Below are 17,667 nucleotides of genomic sequence, written 5' to 3' on the forward strand. Positions count from 1 at the left end.
GATGTATGGTCATGAAAATGTGAATATAATTTAAAAAAAAACCTGAAAAACATTAAAATCTCTCTAGTATTTTTATATTTTGGAGTACCAGGGATGGAAACCAGGCCTCTCACATGCTAGGCAAATGTTCCACCACTGAAATACATCCCAGCCTGTGTAGTTGTTTGTTTGTTTTTTAGTAGTGGAGACTTAACCCAGGGAATATATACCACTGAGCTCCATATCCCCAGCCCTTTTTATTTTGAGACAGAGTTTCACTAAGTTGCTGAGGCTGACCTTGAACTTGTGATCTTCCTGTCTCAGACTCCCAAGCTACTGGGATTTCAGACAAACACTACCATACCCAGCCCTAAGCAGGCACACATATTACTTTTCCTAGATTCCTTCAACAGATGAATGGATAAAGAAAATGTGGTACTTATACACAATGGAATATTACTCAGCCTTAAAGAATGAAAATTACAGGCAAATGGATATAATTAGAGAATATCTTGCTAAGTGGAATAAGCTAATCCCAAAAAACCAAAAGCCAAATGTTTTCTCTGATAAGTGGAGGCTGTAAATAAATAAATAAATGGAACGAGGGGATAGGAAAGAATAAAGGAACTTTGGAGTAAGGAAGATGAGGGGTTGTGGGGATGGAAAAGACAGTAGAATAAGATAGATGACATTATTACCCTATATACATGCATAATTATACTACTGGAGTGACTCTGTACCATGTACAGCCAGAGAAATGAGAAGTTGTGCTCCATTTGTGTACAATATGTCAAAATGCATCCTACTGTAAAATTTTTTTTAAAAATTAAAATTTAAAAAAAAAATGGGATATAAGTCTATCCTATAAACAAACAATAATTCAGGCCAGTTACATTCTCCTAGTGTTTATTTTTTAATACTGGATAAAAAGTTTCTTTACAGACTCTAGAATGAGGTCTGCAATTACTGAACTGGTTTATATCTGCAAAACATGGGCTGGGGTTGTGGCTCAGCACATGGGAGGCCCTGGGTTCAATCCTCAGCACCACATAAAAAATAAATGAATAAAATAAAGCTATGAAAATAAAAAGTTACCTCATTTTTTAAAAATGCTCATTTAAAAAATAAATAAATAAATCTGCAAAACAGCATGGATTAAAATTACTACCCAAATCAAGCACATCAATCAATTTATGGTTGAAATAAGAGGAGCTCAATTTTAGACCCAGTCCACCACTATGTGTGGGGTCTATGTGTGGGTCCTAAAAAAAACATTTTTCTCTATCTCATGTCCTCACACATAAAGTAAAGATAATATTTAGTACCTGTTTGGTTGTACTGAAAATGTAAAGTATTATAAGCATTCAATTTGTAAAAATCCCTAGCTGGGCGGGGTGGCACACACTTCTAATCCCAGCAGCTCAGGAGGCTGAGGCAGGAAGATCACAAGTTCAAAGCAGCCTCAGTAACTTAGCAAGGCCCTACACAACTAAGTGAGACCCTGCCTCAAAATAAAAAATAAAAGGGACTGAGGATGTGGCTCAGTAGTTAAGTGCCCCCGGTATAATCCCTGGTACCCCCACAAAATAACCCCAATATCCCCCAAATAAAAACAATAAAAAATTAAAATTCCTTCTTAGAATCTCATAAACATTTCACCATCATTAATTCCTTTACATCACTCACTTTTTAAGAAAACACTCATCAGTATGAATTTCACAATAGGAATCATGTATGACAAACTATAATTATATCAATTACAAATCTTTATGATGTGATTTTCCTAAGATTTCTGCTTTTGCCAAACCAAGCCCCTCACTGACCCAATATTATTTTATAAATAATTCAAATTACCTTTTCAAAGCTGAAAAAGTTAGTAATGTTTCCAAATGTGTTGAGGCTTGCAGATCCCTTTTCCTTATGGAGTGCTGCTGGATATTGGCAAGAGAGAGGATATCGTAGTCTGAGAGCAAAGAATCAAGCTTCTCTGAAAAAAAGGTAAAAAAGGTGATTAGCACCTGAACCTACTCATCAGCTGTATTATCACTAAAATCAGAGTGCCAAACAATAAGCTCTTTCTGATGTAATAATTACGAAGCACCTAAATGTACTGCACAACCAATAGGGTATCTCTCCCCCACCCCCTCCACCCCATGCTAGGCAAGAGCTCTACCACTGAGCTACATCCCTAACCCCTGGAGTACTATAAGAAATCTAAACTAAATATGATGAAGATCTAAATTCTGGTTCTTAAGACACAGAGGTTTTAGATGCTGCCAAGTTAAATAATAACTGAAGGAAGCAATCAGCCACACTCAGGATGCAGAATTCAAGAACAAATGACCCCAATTTCTTCAGAAAATAAATGGCTTTGGAAGGAAGGGAGGGGTGGAGACATAATAGATTTAAGAACACAGCAAGCAATCATAATATGTCAATCTTTTTGGATTTTTGTGGAAAGACATTTGAGACAATTAGGGAATTCTTAACATAAACTGCATGTTAAGATACTAATTTGGGGGCTGGAGTTGTAGCTCAGTGGCAGCACACTTGCCCTCCATGCACACACAGGCCTGGGGTCAATCTCTAATATCACACACAAAATTTTTTTTTCTTAAGTTTTAAAAGACGGAATCATCCCCATAAACACGTCCAATTATTTTATGTCAATAAAAAGTTAAAAAATAAAAAATAGAATCAACCCAATAGTTTTCTCCTTCACCTAAATATCCTCAATCAGTATTCATTCATCAGTCAGTCATCCCCTGCTGTGAGCCAGACACTAAGTCCAAAAGCTGAAACACAGCATTAACAGAGGTGTCCTTGCCCAATAGCTCATTTTAAGGTGGGAGACCTAGATAAGACAATGCACGCAAAAAATACGTCAATGTTGTGGACACAAAAGCAAGATAAAAGAGAGGAGGAGTGGTAAGGTCAGTTTTCCTACCAGAGTGGTCAAAGGCAGAATAGTGCTTTGCCACTGTACAACACTACACAAACCTGAAGAAGGCTAAGGGCAGGCCCGCTGCTACCTTTTACTTTAATAAAAGTTTATCCAAGCTTCTAACTTAAAATTAGAACAAATAAAGTAGCAGCAATTTACACACTTTCTAGATACCACCTTTGGGTTTTTGTTTGTTTGTTTGTTTAGTTGGTTTGGTACTAGAGGCTGCACTCAAGGGCACTTTAAACTGAACTATATTTCTAGTCCTTTTTATTTTTGAGACAGGGTCTCACTAAATTGCTGAGGCTGGTCTCCAACTTGAGATCCCCCTGACTCAGCCTCCCAAATTGCTGGGATTACCAGCATGCACCACCACAACTAGCTGAGACCAACCATCTTCTTTTTAACAAATTTTCCTTTTAAATTTAATCTAGAGGAAAGCTGTTTCAAAAGGGATTAATCACTTTTCTACCAATGGATAACTGTTGTTGATCCGACCTTGCTAATATTTTTTTCTTAGTATAGGAGATTAAACCCAAGGTACTTTACAACTGAAACTACATCCCCATCCTTTTTAAAATTTTTTTTGAGACAGATTCTCACTAAATTGCTGGGGCTGGTCTTAGACCTGTAAGCCTCCTGCTCGGCCTCCCAAATTGCTGGGATTACAGATGGGTACCACTGTGCCTGGTGACCCTGCTAGTCATAATGCTCAGTGGCACCAACAGAAAATCTTCAACAGCTTACCATTTATTCATCAATATGTTTTTGGTTTTTTTGTTTGTTTTGTTTTTGTTTTTGTTTTTGACCGGGGATTGAACCCAGAGGCACTCTACCACTGAGCTACATCCCCCTATCTGGTATTTATTTAGAGACAGGGTCTCAATGAGTTGCTTAAGGCCTCGCTGAGCTGCTGAGGCTGGCTTTGAACTCATGATCCTCTTGCTTCAGTTTCCCAAGATTCTGGGATTACAGGTGTGTGCCACTGCACCTAGCTTTATCCACCAGTTTCTAAGTGTTCCCTGTATGCACCATGCTGGGTTTTTTAATATAGTATCTCCACAAACATCCCTGAGATATTATCCACATTTTACAGATGAGAAACAGATGCAGAATAAGTGATTTATCTAATTTCATAAAGCTAATCTGACATAGAACTGGATTTTGAACATTGGCCTGACCGGCTGAAATTCTCAAGTTTTATTAATATGATATATCTGAAACTCTTCTAAAATCAGCAAGTTCTCCTAGAACTTTGTACTTTTCAGTATCCTACTTTAAAAACATGTCAACAAAACATGACCTCCCCTCCTTCTTACTTATTTTTTTGTTTGTTTTTGTAGTATTGGGGATTGAAACCAGCACCACAAGCACTCAACCACTGAGCACACCCCCAGCCCCCTCCCTCTGAATTCTAAAGTCCTTTGTTTATACCTTTCTTCTGGTACTTTATGGTTATGACATACCTATCTCACCACCAGACTATAAAATGGCCAAAAAGGAGCTTTTTGTTTTATCAATCACAGAATATTTAACTCGCAACACCCAGCACAGAACCTTACATCTATCCACACTCATGTCAACCAACTGCACCAATTCTCAGTGCTAGATGCTGATACACTCCTTCAGCCCTTCAACTTCCCTGACACAGGTTGGTACATGAACTTAGTTTCATTCAAGATCATAATCACTCCTACTGATTTAGAAACTTAATTTCAGTATTGTAGTTTCATTGTTAATAACATGGGTCAGTGGTTTTCAAAGTGTATGCATCATCTAGGAATGTGTTAGAAATGCAAATTTTCAAGCCTGCCCTTAGACCTCTCAGTCAGAAATTCTCAGGATGGAGTCCAGAAATCTGTTTAACAAACCTCCTAGGGGATTTTCATGAATTCAAGTCTGAAAATCATCATATAAGCAAAGCATGTTGACACCTGCCTGTAGCTCCAGCTACTTGGGAGGCTGAGGCAGAAAGATCATTTGAATCCAGAACTTTGAGGCCAGCCTGAATAATACAGTAAGAACTCTTTTATAAAAAATTTTCTATTTGTTTTAATTAGTTATACATGACAGTAGAATGCATTTATGCACTTTGATATATCATACATAGATGAGATATAATTTCTCATTTTTCTGTGTGTACATGTTGCAGAATCATATTGGTCATGTAGTCACATATATTCAATACAGTAATAGTTTCTGTTTCATTCTACTTCTTTCCTTCCCCACATCACCTCCTCTACCCTCCCATCACTTTCCTCTACCTCATTTAAGGTGACATTATTCTTCCCTAGTGCCTTCGCCTTATTGTGAATTAGCATCCACATATTAGAGAAAACATTCATTTGGCCTTTGCTTTTGTGGGATTGGCTTATTTCGCTTAGCATGATATTCTCCAACTCCAACCATTTACTGGCAAATGTCATAATTTCACTTTTCTTTGAAGCTGAGTAATATTCCATCGAGTGTATATATACCACGTTTTCTTTATCCATTCATCTATTGAGGGACTCCTAGGTTGATACCCTAGTCCAGTCATTGTGAATTGAGCTGCTATAAACATTGATGTGGCTACATCACAATAGAAGAACTCTCTTATTAAAAGAAAAAGAAAACCATTTAACTAAGTTAAAGTAAGGAACAGGTCAAATTGAAGGAAAAAAAAACCTTTAAGCACAAGGATATTCACTACTCATCTTTACATTATTTTTTTTTAATACTTATTTTTTAGTTGCAGTTGGATATAATACCTTTATTTTTTTACTTTTTTTTTTTTTAATGTGGTGCTGAGGATTGAACCCAGGGCCTCCAACAGCTAGGCGAGCGCTCTACCACTGAGCCACAACCCCAGCCCCAACATTTTTTATAACAAAAGAATCAAAGTAAATTAATAACTGGAAACAGCTGGATAAATTCTAGAACTTCCAAATGACAGGGAAAAATCTGCAACCATTTAAAATGCTGTACACTACACCTTTTTTTTTTTTTTTTTTTTTTTTGGTATCAGGGATGGAACGCAGGACCACTTAACAACTGAGCCACATCCCCAGCCCTTCTTATATTTTTAGAGACAGGGTCTCATTAAGTTGCTTAGAGCCTCCCTGAGTTGCTAAGGCTGGCTGTGAACTCCTGATCCTCCTGCTTCAGGCTCACAAGCAGCTGGGATTACAGGCGTGCGCCGCCACCATACCTGGCTACTACAACTTTTTAAGGTCTGAAAAATAAAAAATTAAAAAGAGCTGGGGGCAAGGTTGTGGCTCAGCAATAGCGCACTTGCCTGGCATGTGAGGCACTGGGTTGGATTCTCAGCACCGCATATAAACATATAAAATAAAGGTCTATCAACAACTAAAAAAAAAAATTTTAAAGGGGGGGTGCTGGGAATATGGCTCAGTAGTGAAGGGCCCGGCCCCTAGGTTCAATCCCTAATACCAAAAAAGAAAAATACTTATGCTATGTTAATGAAACAAAGGGAGATTTTAAAATACACTGTTCATATTGCATGATCTTAATTATTATAAAAACAGGCCTTAAAAAATGACGAGAGTAACATCACCAGTATTTGAGTATATTTTCTATAATAAGCACTTTTTATTTATTTATTTTTTAGAGAGGGAGAGAGAGAATTTTATTATTTATTTTTTAGTTATCGGCGGACACAACATCTTTGTTGGTATGTGGTGCTGAGGATCGAACCCTGGCCGCACGCATACCAGGCGAGCGCGCTACCGCTTGAGCCACATCCCCAGCCCCAATAAGCACTTTTTAAATGTAGCTTCCTACCATACTTTAAAATACTTAACAAGTATGTTTGCATTGCAATTTATTCTCTTTTAATGAGTAGATAACCCAAATTGGATGTCCTGGAGCCATCACAAACCACCTAGTAAAAACAGATCTCTCTTTGGAGCCAAATTAGAGCTATTTACTGCTCTTGAAATTGTCTTCTCATTAGCAAGTGAGAAGTGTGGAAAATGTGCCAGAGCAGAAGAAAACTGGAATCTGGGAAATCAGTAAGACGCTGAGCAAACCAAATAGAGATCACCAAAAGATTCCCAGGTTTCTGGTCTGGGTACCTAGGTAGATATAGTATAATTCATGGAAGGGTGGGGGCACTGGATGCTCTGGATACTCAATATTCAACTGCATTTCACTTTCAAAACTGTAACCACTAGTAATCATAATTTTCTAGAGCTTTTTCAACAGGATTCAAACACTTTCTTCCCAAAAGATTCTCTTTTCTACATTTAAATCTCTTTAAAAATGAGTATAAACCATCATTCTACTTACAACAAAGTTTATTACAGTTAGTCCTAAAAACTATGTTACCAAAATGATCTTTCTTTGCTCAGCATCTGGTCATGGACTCTTTAAAATTCTACAATTTTAATTGTAATTATCAGTAATTCTGCTGATTACTCTTTAAAATGAGAGCAGCTATCTCAACTTTCTACAAGTTGATCCAGCCATCACCCTAAATAACTGAGATTTTTCTCATTTCAGCCAACTACAAACACAAATTAGAAAATAAAAGACACAATTTAATTCAAAATTAAGTAAATTAATTTAATTTTTATATATATATATATATATATTTATATATATATATATATATATATATTAGAATTTTATTATTTAAGGTGTCCCCTATCTACTCCTCCCTTTCTCTGTCAAGAGCTACAGTTCATAGTCGCCCCCACTTGCCTTCCTGCCTAATGGTGCTTAGAGATACCGCACCCTTCCTTACTGTTTTTGTATCTTTTATCACCCCACCTTCACTACTTTTTTTCTAAACCCATATTCTACACTTTTTTTTCCTCTCTTTTCCAACAGATTCCATTTATGCATTTATTTAACAAATACTTATTAAAAAACCTCCTATCTTTCAGGCACTACCAATACAACAGAAAAATATATTTCCAGTAGTTCATACTGGGGGAAGAGATCAAATAAAATTATAATAAAGTTGTGTCATTTGCCAAGAGAGCAGTTATAGGAAGTTATAGGACACAACAGGGGCAGGGTTCCTGCCTGGTGAGCCAAGGATGCTTTCCTAGGGAAGCAGTATTAAAATCAAAAGGATATGGTTGCCATCAAGAAAAGGGAAAGAAGGAAGAGTTTCAGGAAACAGATAATCTATGACTTAAAGAAATGAGAGCAACTTAATGAAGCTGTGGTGCACAACAGCACAGAAAGAAAAGATGAAGTGGCTGGGCTCAATGACACATTCCTGTAATCCCAGCAACCCAAGAAGCTGAGACAGAAGGATCCCAAATTCAAGACCAGCACTGGCAATTCAGCCAGACCCTGTCTCAAAATAAAATCAATAAAGAAGAGTTGGGGATGCAGCTCAGTGGTAGAATGCTCGTAGGTTCTATCCCCAGTACCGAAAAAGAAAAAAGATGAGGAGGTGTGAGGCTTGAGAGGCAGACAGAAGTCAGGTTAAAGGACCATGGGACAAAATTCAGGATTTTGGACTCTGGACAAGGACAACAGCTTAGAAATATCATTATAACCCCAGTGTGGAAAATGTGTCAAAGAGGAAGAAAACTGAAATCTGGGAAATCAGTGGGTAAGATGCTGAGCAAACCAGGCAGAAATCACCAAAAGACTCCTAGGTTTCTACCTGGATACCTAGGTAGATATAGCATAATTCATGGGAGGAGGGGGTGGGAGGGACTGGATGATGAAAGACTCTAGAATGACATAGTCTGTCTTGTTTCTTATATACAATTCTCAATTACACTGCCCACTTACATAGGACTTCTTTTGTATTAAGTCATCATACGTTTGCAAATGTGTTACTTGATAAGCCATACAGTGATTTTAAGTGGGAAGAAAGCCAAACTATGCTATATTATGATTCTCAACACTGATATCAGCAGTAAAAAAACAGCTAATACTTTGTAGCTCCTTCTAAATGTTCTAAAAGAAGAATAAAGACAAGGCAGGAGTTTTAGGCCTACGATAAACCCTCTATGAATATACATGTGGAATAGCCTACAAGAGATTTGATAAACTTTCAACTCCATCCTTTTCTTACACCTGAGTTGTTCTGTATCTGGGATAAGCTTTTATGGTCATTGATTATAGTATGATGACCTAAAGTATAGCCTAGTTTCTTTCTTTGAACTAAAAAGTTGATATTAAGTTAAAACTAATATTTAAACCTCAAAAGGGTATAAATTTTGCTTATATAAATATAAGCATAAAAATGTGTGTGTGTGTGTGTATATATATATATATATATATATATATATATAGCTATACACATACATATAGATAATTGTACCATGTATTTGAGAGCAATGTAAATAAATTGTCAGAAGGAAACATTTGTGGACCTTAATGTTTTCTTTTTTTGCAGCAAACTGCATTTTCCTAGAATACAATCTCCAAGTGTAACGAAGAACTCCTATAGTAGTACTCTGCTTACTCTCTAACTGCTCTACTGTATGAAATACAAAAAGTACCCCCCAAATAACACCATCAGTATCATGCTTCTATTCTTGATGTCAGAAGTGGAAAAGGACTGCTATGAAGTATTTACAGTATCAGTGCAGAAGACACGAGACCAGCTCTTTAGCACTCTCAAAAATACAGAGTAGGAGAGAAGCTGCCTGAACAGGTTGTAAAATAAACCCTAAGCATGGATGAATCCCTCCCTGAATCTAAGGGATAAGGGAGAAGTGCTCTCTAGAAGGTCAGGAACCCCAGAACCTAGGAGCTAAACATGTAATTTTACAGGTTTTTACCAGTAAAGGAGGATGGAGTTTCATCAGCCTCCAGTAATTAATCCCCATCAAGAGCTTTTGACCACTGGGCATAGTGGCACTCACTTGTAACCACGGTGGCTTGGGAGGCTAAGGCAAGAGTATACCAAGTTTAAGGACAGCCTTGGCAACTCAGTGAGACTCTTAGCTCAAAATAAAAAAGGATGGGGATGTAGTTCAGTGGTAGAGCACTTTGGGGTTCAATTCCCAGTACGAATAAAATTTAAAAAGAGGGGAGAAAAGAAAAGGGAGGGGGAGGAGTATTGAGGTACCCAACTCCATGGCTAATTTAAGAACTAAGAGAAACAGTATATGAAAAGTCCTTCATTTCACTTCCCTACCCCAGTGAAACTTATCCCTGACCCTTCTTCCCTACCAACTTTTCTCAGGCTTTCTTCAAAGTAACAGTTCCAGTTGTATAAACTTAACATCTCTCACAAATAGAAACTGATGAAGGATCCAAAAAATCAACCATACTTGGCCTTGCAGGACATATCTAATATTCTGTGAAAGTCAAAAAGATTTCTCCAGTTTCCCTATCACAGCTCTTTGCTCGACTCTTCATTTCATCCTAGTTTATCTCTTTGACTAGCACAAAATAGTTATATTAATTTCCCTCAGAGCAGTTAGGATTGTTAAGTGTTTAGGTTACAAAAGAATGTAGTTTATAAGAAAAATTAACACGAAAAGAGGAAGCCACATGTCAAAATACTGAGCAAAATGGTGCTGTTAATGAAATGAGTACTGTTATGTGGAGAATCACCAAGCCAAGTTTCAAATATATGTTTCAAATACAAATGTTCATCCCTCATCTGTGACCTACATTTTTTTCCTTCCACCCACTACATCCTCTTTCATTAAAAGTAACTCAAAGGGAAAACAATTTTGAAATCAAAGTGAGACTTATACACCCCTGCTGCAACTTTAACTAGATATCATCATGACTAAGCTCATATGATTCATAACTTTCCTAAATTATGCAATTCATAACAGTTCGATTGAAATCATTTTTAGTGACCTACGGAGTACTCCAAAAGTCAGGCTTCTATTTATTATATGTATTACTGCTCTTCAGAAACATGTTATAAGCTCAGGCTGGGGATGTGGCTCAAACGGTAGAGCGCTCGCCTGGCATGCGTGTGGCCAGGGTTCAATCCTCAGCACCACATACAAAGATGTTGTGTCTGTCGAAAACTAAAAAATAAATATTAAAAAATTCTCTCTCTCTTCCTCCCTCCCTCCCTCCCCCCCCCCCTCTCTCTCTCTCTTTAAAAAAAGAAAAGAAAAATGTTATAAGCTGGGCATGGAAGCAAACACCTGAAATCCTAGTAACTCAGAAGTCTGAAGCAGGAGTATTACCAAGTTCAAGGCCAGCCTTGGCAATTTAGCAAGACCCTGTCTCAAAATAAAAATCCCAGGGATATAGCTTTGTGGTAAGCCCCTAGGTTCAATTCCCAGTACCACAAAATAAATAAATAGATAGATAGATTTTAGAAAAAAATCCTATATATACCTAATCAATATTTAGTACTACAGTACATAACATCTGCAGACAAAAGGCTAATAAACAAAAAAACCATGGTCTGAAACTACTTGTCAGTCTTGACCAACTCAATCTTAATAATAAGATTGAGTTAAGGGGCATGACTTTGTCCTTGGTGAGAGAAGTGTCTCTGCTTCCTAGGTGCCATGATCCCAGCTGTTTTCATCTGCCACAAAATTCCGCCATGATATTCTGCTTCACCTTGTTCCCCAAGGTATAGAGCTGGCTACCTATGGACTGAGACCTCCAAAATCATTAGCCCCCATATAAACTTTTCTTCTTTAAAATTGTTTTTTTTAGATTTTTGGTCACAGAAACGAAAAGCTAACTAAAACACACATACTTAACAGTGCTTCAAAACAAAAGGGGGAAAGTGCCAAAAATAAAAGAAATTATACTTGGAGGAAAAAAAAAAAGATTTGAGTCAAGCAAAAAATGACATCCTAAACTATCAAACATTCTGTGCTGTCCAACATACACAAAAGTCAATATTTCAAATGCCCACAAGGCATATATGTTTATCAATGTGTAAATCTAACAATTCCCTACAAGTTTCTAAGACCCATTTTTCGAACCTATTAAAAAAAATTAGACACAATCTCTAAAGTTCATAACAGTCTCTAATCCTAACAGCCTTTTATTCTGTCATCACAAGTGCCCTTATTTTCCCTTCTCACCTACCTAACCTTAAAGTCTAGGCTCAACTATCACCTCCCCCATGAAGCCTTGGTTCCCTTCTTAGACTGCATTCAGTAGCCCCTTCATGATCATATCTGCCATAATGTGTCCAGCACTTTCCTCCACACTGTTTTAGAAGTGTCTGTTTAGATCTCTTTATGAGTCTCTATTCTGCTATGCTATAAGCTGTTTTCCCTCCCCTCAGTACTGGGAAGTGAACCGAGAGGCACTTTACTACGGAGTTACATCTCCAGCCCTTTTTAATTTGAGACAGGGTCTCACTAAGTTGCCCAAACTGGCCTTGAACTTGCAGTTTTTCTGTCTCAGCTTCCCAGATATGTACCACCACACAGGGCTATGCCACAGTTTTTAAAGATGCATGTACTCTGATCTTTGTATTTCTGATGTTATTCCTAATACTGCGTGGACAGCATGAGTGCTTCAAACATTTGATGAATAAACGGGTAAGTCTATGCAGTTTTCTGGCAGATGGTCTGCACTAATTAAAAAACCAGCTTGTTTAAAAAAACCTATGATGTGCAAATGTTGCTGAGAATCAGTCTAGAAGTAATGCTTTTTCCTCTACATTGTATGCTTATTTTTTCATCTGAGAACAAGAGAATGATAATAAAAAGTTGTCAGATAAATATAATTTTAGTATCTTAAAACTCATTTTTCCTTTTCATTAATTTATACTTAAAATTAAGCAGATCCTTACCCCGTCCATCCTGACCCCACACTTCAAAATTTTCCTTCAACTTTACTGACTTAGCACTTCCTAACTGGCTCCCTTGCGCCTTTTCTTAAACAGTCACTTTGTAATTCATTTCAAAATGAGACAACCACAAGGCAGTTATTTAGGTGGGAATACTCAACACCTTTAATCATCTTTAATACCCCTATCAGGGGATGGGATGTCAATCAGTGCTGGAGGCTTGCCCAGCACATGTAAGGCCCTGAGTTCTATCCCCAGTACCAGGGGGAAAATGCCATCAGACAACTTTAATTTTTGTCCATTATATAAGAAAACATATACCGTTTCACACTCTATTATTAATTAACAGACCGGTATTGCACTAACTTTTAAAACATAAAGGACCCTAACACACAGTATAAGCTCACTTACACCCATCCTTAAAATCCAATCTCTTCAGAAAAATCTAATAAGGACCCTTTATTTTATAGGCTCAAAACTGATCGGATTGGTCATGCCTGCTCATTTCTTCTTAAATTAGGAAAGCATTCACAGCGGCAGCCTCGCAGTTGGTTTGGCAGGTCTTAGCTTCCGCCTACTCCCCAAGCGCTTTCAATAACTACAACGTAAATAAGAACGTGCAGAGGATGAGGGCAAAACCCAACTCCAAAACCCAAATTCCCTCAGAAAATGCAAATGAACCCTCTGCAGTTGCCGCCTCCGGAAGAGACGCCGCCCGGCGGTGCCTCCCGCGGCAGAGATTCCAGCCCGCGGTTGGAGGGCGGGAGGAACTCGGGAGCTCCGGGCCCCGCCCTCGGTAGCGGCGCGCAGCACTCCCGGTTTTTGCCCGGCAAGGCCACACCTCCCGACCCTCGCCGCCTTCGCAGCCCACTGCAGCGGGCCGCGTCCCCACAGGAGACCCACCGGGAGCCCGTCACCGCCACCCTCCCCGGAACGCAGCGCCACACCCCCTTCCCACCCTAGAAACCGGGGACGCGCCACCGTCGCCCGCACCCCGCCCCCGAACACCTGCCAGGGCCCGCTCCCCTCGCTTCCTCGGCGGCCCCGGGTCTCACCGAGTCGCTGGCGGGAGCCGAAGCCTGGGTCGTCCGGAGGTCGCGGCGCCAACACGAAAGGAACCAAGCCGGTCAGAAAGAGAAGACGCTGCCTCATGTTCCCGGCCCGGCCGCCGGCTTCACCACTCTCGGCCGCCTTCGCCTGACGGGGGCTCGGGAAACTGCTCACATTGGGGAAGGGACCCACCCGGCCCAGCCCCTCAGACCTCCTTCCCCTCCCGCGCCGCCTACCGGGAGAACTCTAGAGCCAGGAGCGAGGCCCCCGGAAGTGCAGGCGGCGCTCCGAGCGCCGGCTCTGCTTGCTTCCGGCAGCCGCCGACCCCCGCACCGCCCACAGCCGGAAGCCGGCGCCGCGCGGCATGCTGGGAAGCCCGGCTTGCCCCGCCCCGCCCCGCTCTGGGCGGACGCGCCGGGCTTTAGCCCGCTGGCAGCCTTCATTCCCTGCTCGCGGCCTGCGTAGTGCGTCTGGTCGGAGCTCGACCGGCGCTTGCCTGGCCTGGGCCCGCGATGCCCTGACTCGACCCAGCCCCGTGTCCGAGCGACCGCGGAGAAGGAAGGCAGAAGTTCGCGAGCACGCCCTGAGGCGCGTGCGGACGCCGCCTTCTCTGTGCTGCCCACGTGCAGTTAGGACTCCTGTCAGTCCTTCGGTTAAAGGAGCTGTGAAGTCCATCAGAGGCCGACTGGACGCAGCTGGCTGGACGCCCAGGCTCTGCGCGCGTGCTCGGGTGGGAGGCGGAGGCATGAGGCCAGCCGCAGTGCCCTAGGGACCAAGGCCATTGACCACCTTCCCACTCTTTGGTGCCCGTACCCCCGCGCCTCCGCTGTCACAAAAAAAGGGCTTGGGGAGAACAATGAGTGCGGTGCGCTTTTGCTCAGGCAAGGGTCTACAGCATTTTCAGGTGCTAGAATCCTAAGACCTGACTCCTTACCTGCGACTCCAGGGGTCAGAATCCAATCACACAGAGTTTGTATAGTTCAGTCCTCTCTAATTGATACATTTCGCTTGGACGGGCAGTTTGCAATTCTTTGCAGAATTTTACCTCTGTGAAGTTTAGTGTTTATGTAGCTGAATAAAGATTCTAAAAAGATTGTATATAAATTTTTGTTTTATTGAGGTACTGGTGATCAAATCCAGTGCTTTGCACATACTAGGCAAGTACTGTACCACTGAGTAAAATCCCCAGCCTTATTTTATTTTGAGATGATGTCGGCCTAAATAGCCCAAGCTGGCCTTCAACTTGTGATTCTCTTTCCTCTGTCTCCCTAGCAGCTGGGACTACAAGTTTGTGCTACAGTCCTGGGGCTAATTATTGTTTTACTTTGACTAAAGTTTATCCAAATAGGGCCAAACTTTTTCCACCTGCAAAGAGTGGGCTGGGGGTGAATCCCTGCAATCCTAGCAACTCAGGAGGCTGAGGCAGGAGGGTCTTGAGTGCTAGGCCAGCATGGGAAATTTAGCAAATCCCCATTTCAAAATAAAAAGACAAAAGGGTTGAGATGTAGCTCGGTACATCACCCTGTGTTCCCAGTATCCAGGGTGAGGATAAAACCTAATTCATCTTCTCATAATCAGAAGCCCCAGATTTTCAGGAGCAATCTGAATTTCAGGTACTCTTTCCCATTCACAAACCAGGACCCAAATTGTGATTCCAGTTTGAAGCTCATCTTTATCAATGGTTTTGGCCTTTAAGATGAAAGAACCACATGAGGGAGTTCAAGAGCCAGAGGAGACTGAGGTTGTGGCTCAGTGGAAGAGCATTTGCCTAGCATGTGTGAGGTGCTTGGTTTGATCCTCAGTACTACATATAAGTAAATAAAATAAAGTTATTGTGTCCATCTACAAGTAAAAAAAAAAAATGACCTAGAGAAACATGTTAAGAAGGACATACTAATAAAGGCGACTGGTAGAGTTAACTGGCAGTCTAAGTCACTGGTTTTCAAACATTCTTTTACTATGAAAAGAATTTTTTTTTAATATGTGCCCACAGGCTGGGGATATAGTTCAGTGGTAAAGGGCTTGCCTAGGATGCACAGGCTTAGGTAAATCCAATTTTAAAAAAATACCCCTTAGATAGATTTTTTAAATTTTTTCACCATAAGTGTAAGTTGTTGCAAACATGTATTTTCCAGCATAATGTAAATACACTTAATTAAATGGTCACATCATTCTTTAACATTTTTCCAACAGAATATAAATACCTCAGAGATTTCATAACTTATGTGACAGTCTCCAAGATAACCCAGCCTTTGTATAGTCAGTCCCCTTCCACCCTAGAGCACAGTTGGTCTGTGTGACCCAAGGTCACACGCACAGCAGAATGGCATCTCACTTCCAAGATTAGGTTATAAGACTGTGCCTTCCATGTCAGGTGTCCTCTGGCTTGACTTGTTGTTTCAGATTACACAGACTGGAGAAGCCAACTTTCATATGAGAAACCTGTGGAGAGGCTGATGTGAACAGAAGACCATGAGTTTGGAAGAAATTCTCTAGCTCCAGGCAAGTGTTGAGATCACAATAGCCCCCAAACCCAAAGCCTGACCCTGAGAAACTGTAGGAGATAAGAAATGTTTGTTGTTTTAAACTCTTAAATTAGGGCTAATTTCTTACACAGCCATTGTCATCTGTATAAAAAAAATCCATAAACACGTCATCTAGATCCTAGGTTCATCTTCACATCTGTAATGATTGTGTGTGTGTGGTGCTTGGGGTCCAACCAAGGGCCTCATACATGCTAGGGAAGCTCTTACAACTTAGCCCTGAAATAAATTTTGTAAAAATAATGATAAATGCATATTAATTGTACAAATTAATGGGTTTCAAAGAACATTTCCATGTGTGCATGTACTGTGTGCTTTGTTCATATCCATCCTCCCTACTAACTAAACCCCCAGCCCCCCCACCCCCGCTTCCTCTTCCCTGAAAAGTCCCTCTTCTATTTTCAGGTCATATTTTTTATTTTATTTTTTCCACATAAGAAAGTACACAGACAATACTTGTCCTCCTGTGTCTGTCTGACTTCAGTTAACAAGATATTCCCCAATTTCATCAATTTTCCTATAAAGGGCATGATTTCATTCTTTATGGCTGAATAATACTCCATTGTGTTTATATGCACTTTTTTTTTTTTCTTTTTTTGGTACTGGGGATTGGATCCAGGGGTGCTTAACCACTGAGCTACCTCTCCCAGCCCTTACTATTTTTCTGACTAAGTTGCTTAAAGTCTTGCTAAGAGGTTGAGGCTGGCCTCCTGCCTCAGCCTCCTGATTATCTGGGATTACAGGTGTGCACCACCACATCTGGCTAGGACTGACTGCATTTAAGGGGTCTTATTTGGTGAATCTGTCCCATGAATATAAAATAACTGGTTAACAATTTTGAATGATTTGCACTTTGCTTTTTGGCAAATTTCAGTTTATTCTTGTTTAAAGGAGAACAATAAAGTCCACAAATAATGTGCAACTCTCACCTTACCTCAGCCATTTAACCTCTAACCTTTTGCCAACTGTGTGTATAGTCAGGTAACTGTGTGTATAGTCAGGTAACTGTGTGTCTGACCTCCTTCCCCTTCTCTTCCTGTCCTGCCCACAGTCAGAGAGCCTCTCCTATGTCATAAGCTGAGACACTGGAATCCACAAGAAAACCAGCAAAGTCCTAGCAAGAAGGCTCTGAACAAAAAAAGTGTCAGGATCTTAGGGAGGTAGCTTCTATATCTTCAACATGGCTCAGAAATTTTCCAGAGATGTTGATTTAGAAGGAGAGAGGAGATGTTCCGCCCACATCAGTGCTCAATGAGCTTATTAAACAAGAAAACAAATTTAGATTAGACTGGTGTTGTCAAGTCCATTATTCTTATGCAAGAGTAGATCATTTACTGCTAAATTGGCTTAAGGAAAAGAGGGGATCAGAGGTGAAATATCTGGTGCTGCAGACTCCCTTGTTCAATGGGGCAAGGTGGGGCACTGTGCTAATGTGAAAGGTG

The 17,667-nt window shown here is 40.3% G+C and overlaps 1 protein-coding gene across 1 annotated transcript in view; it reads right to left on the minus strand.

The window, feature by feature from the left end:
- Nucleotides 1-14,003, minus strand: part of Adam17 (ADAM metallopeptidase domain 17) — a 56,803-nt gene extending 42,800 nt beyond the window's left edge. The window contains exons 1-2 of the mRNA XM_076833646.2: nt 13,688-14,003; nt 1,834-1,966 (exon numbers count right to left, since the gene is read on the minus strand). Coding sequence (XP_076689761.1) covers nt 1,834-1,966; nt 13,688-13,784 — 230 coding nt within the window. The 5' untranslated portion in view covers nt 13,785-14,003. The remainder of the gene's footprint in view (nt 1-1,833; nt 1,967-13,687) is intronic.
- Between the last annotated feature and the right edge of the window lie 3,664 nt (nt 14,004-17,667).

Source organism: Callospermophilus lateralis, chromosome 14 (assembly GCF_048772815.1).
Source record: "Callospermophilus lateralis isolate mCalLat2 chromosome 14, mCalLat2.hap1, whole genome shotgun sequence".
NCBI lineage: Eukaryota > Metazoa > Chordata > Mammalia > Rodentia > Sciuridae > Callospermophilus > Callospermophilus lateralis.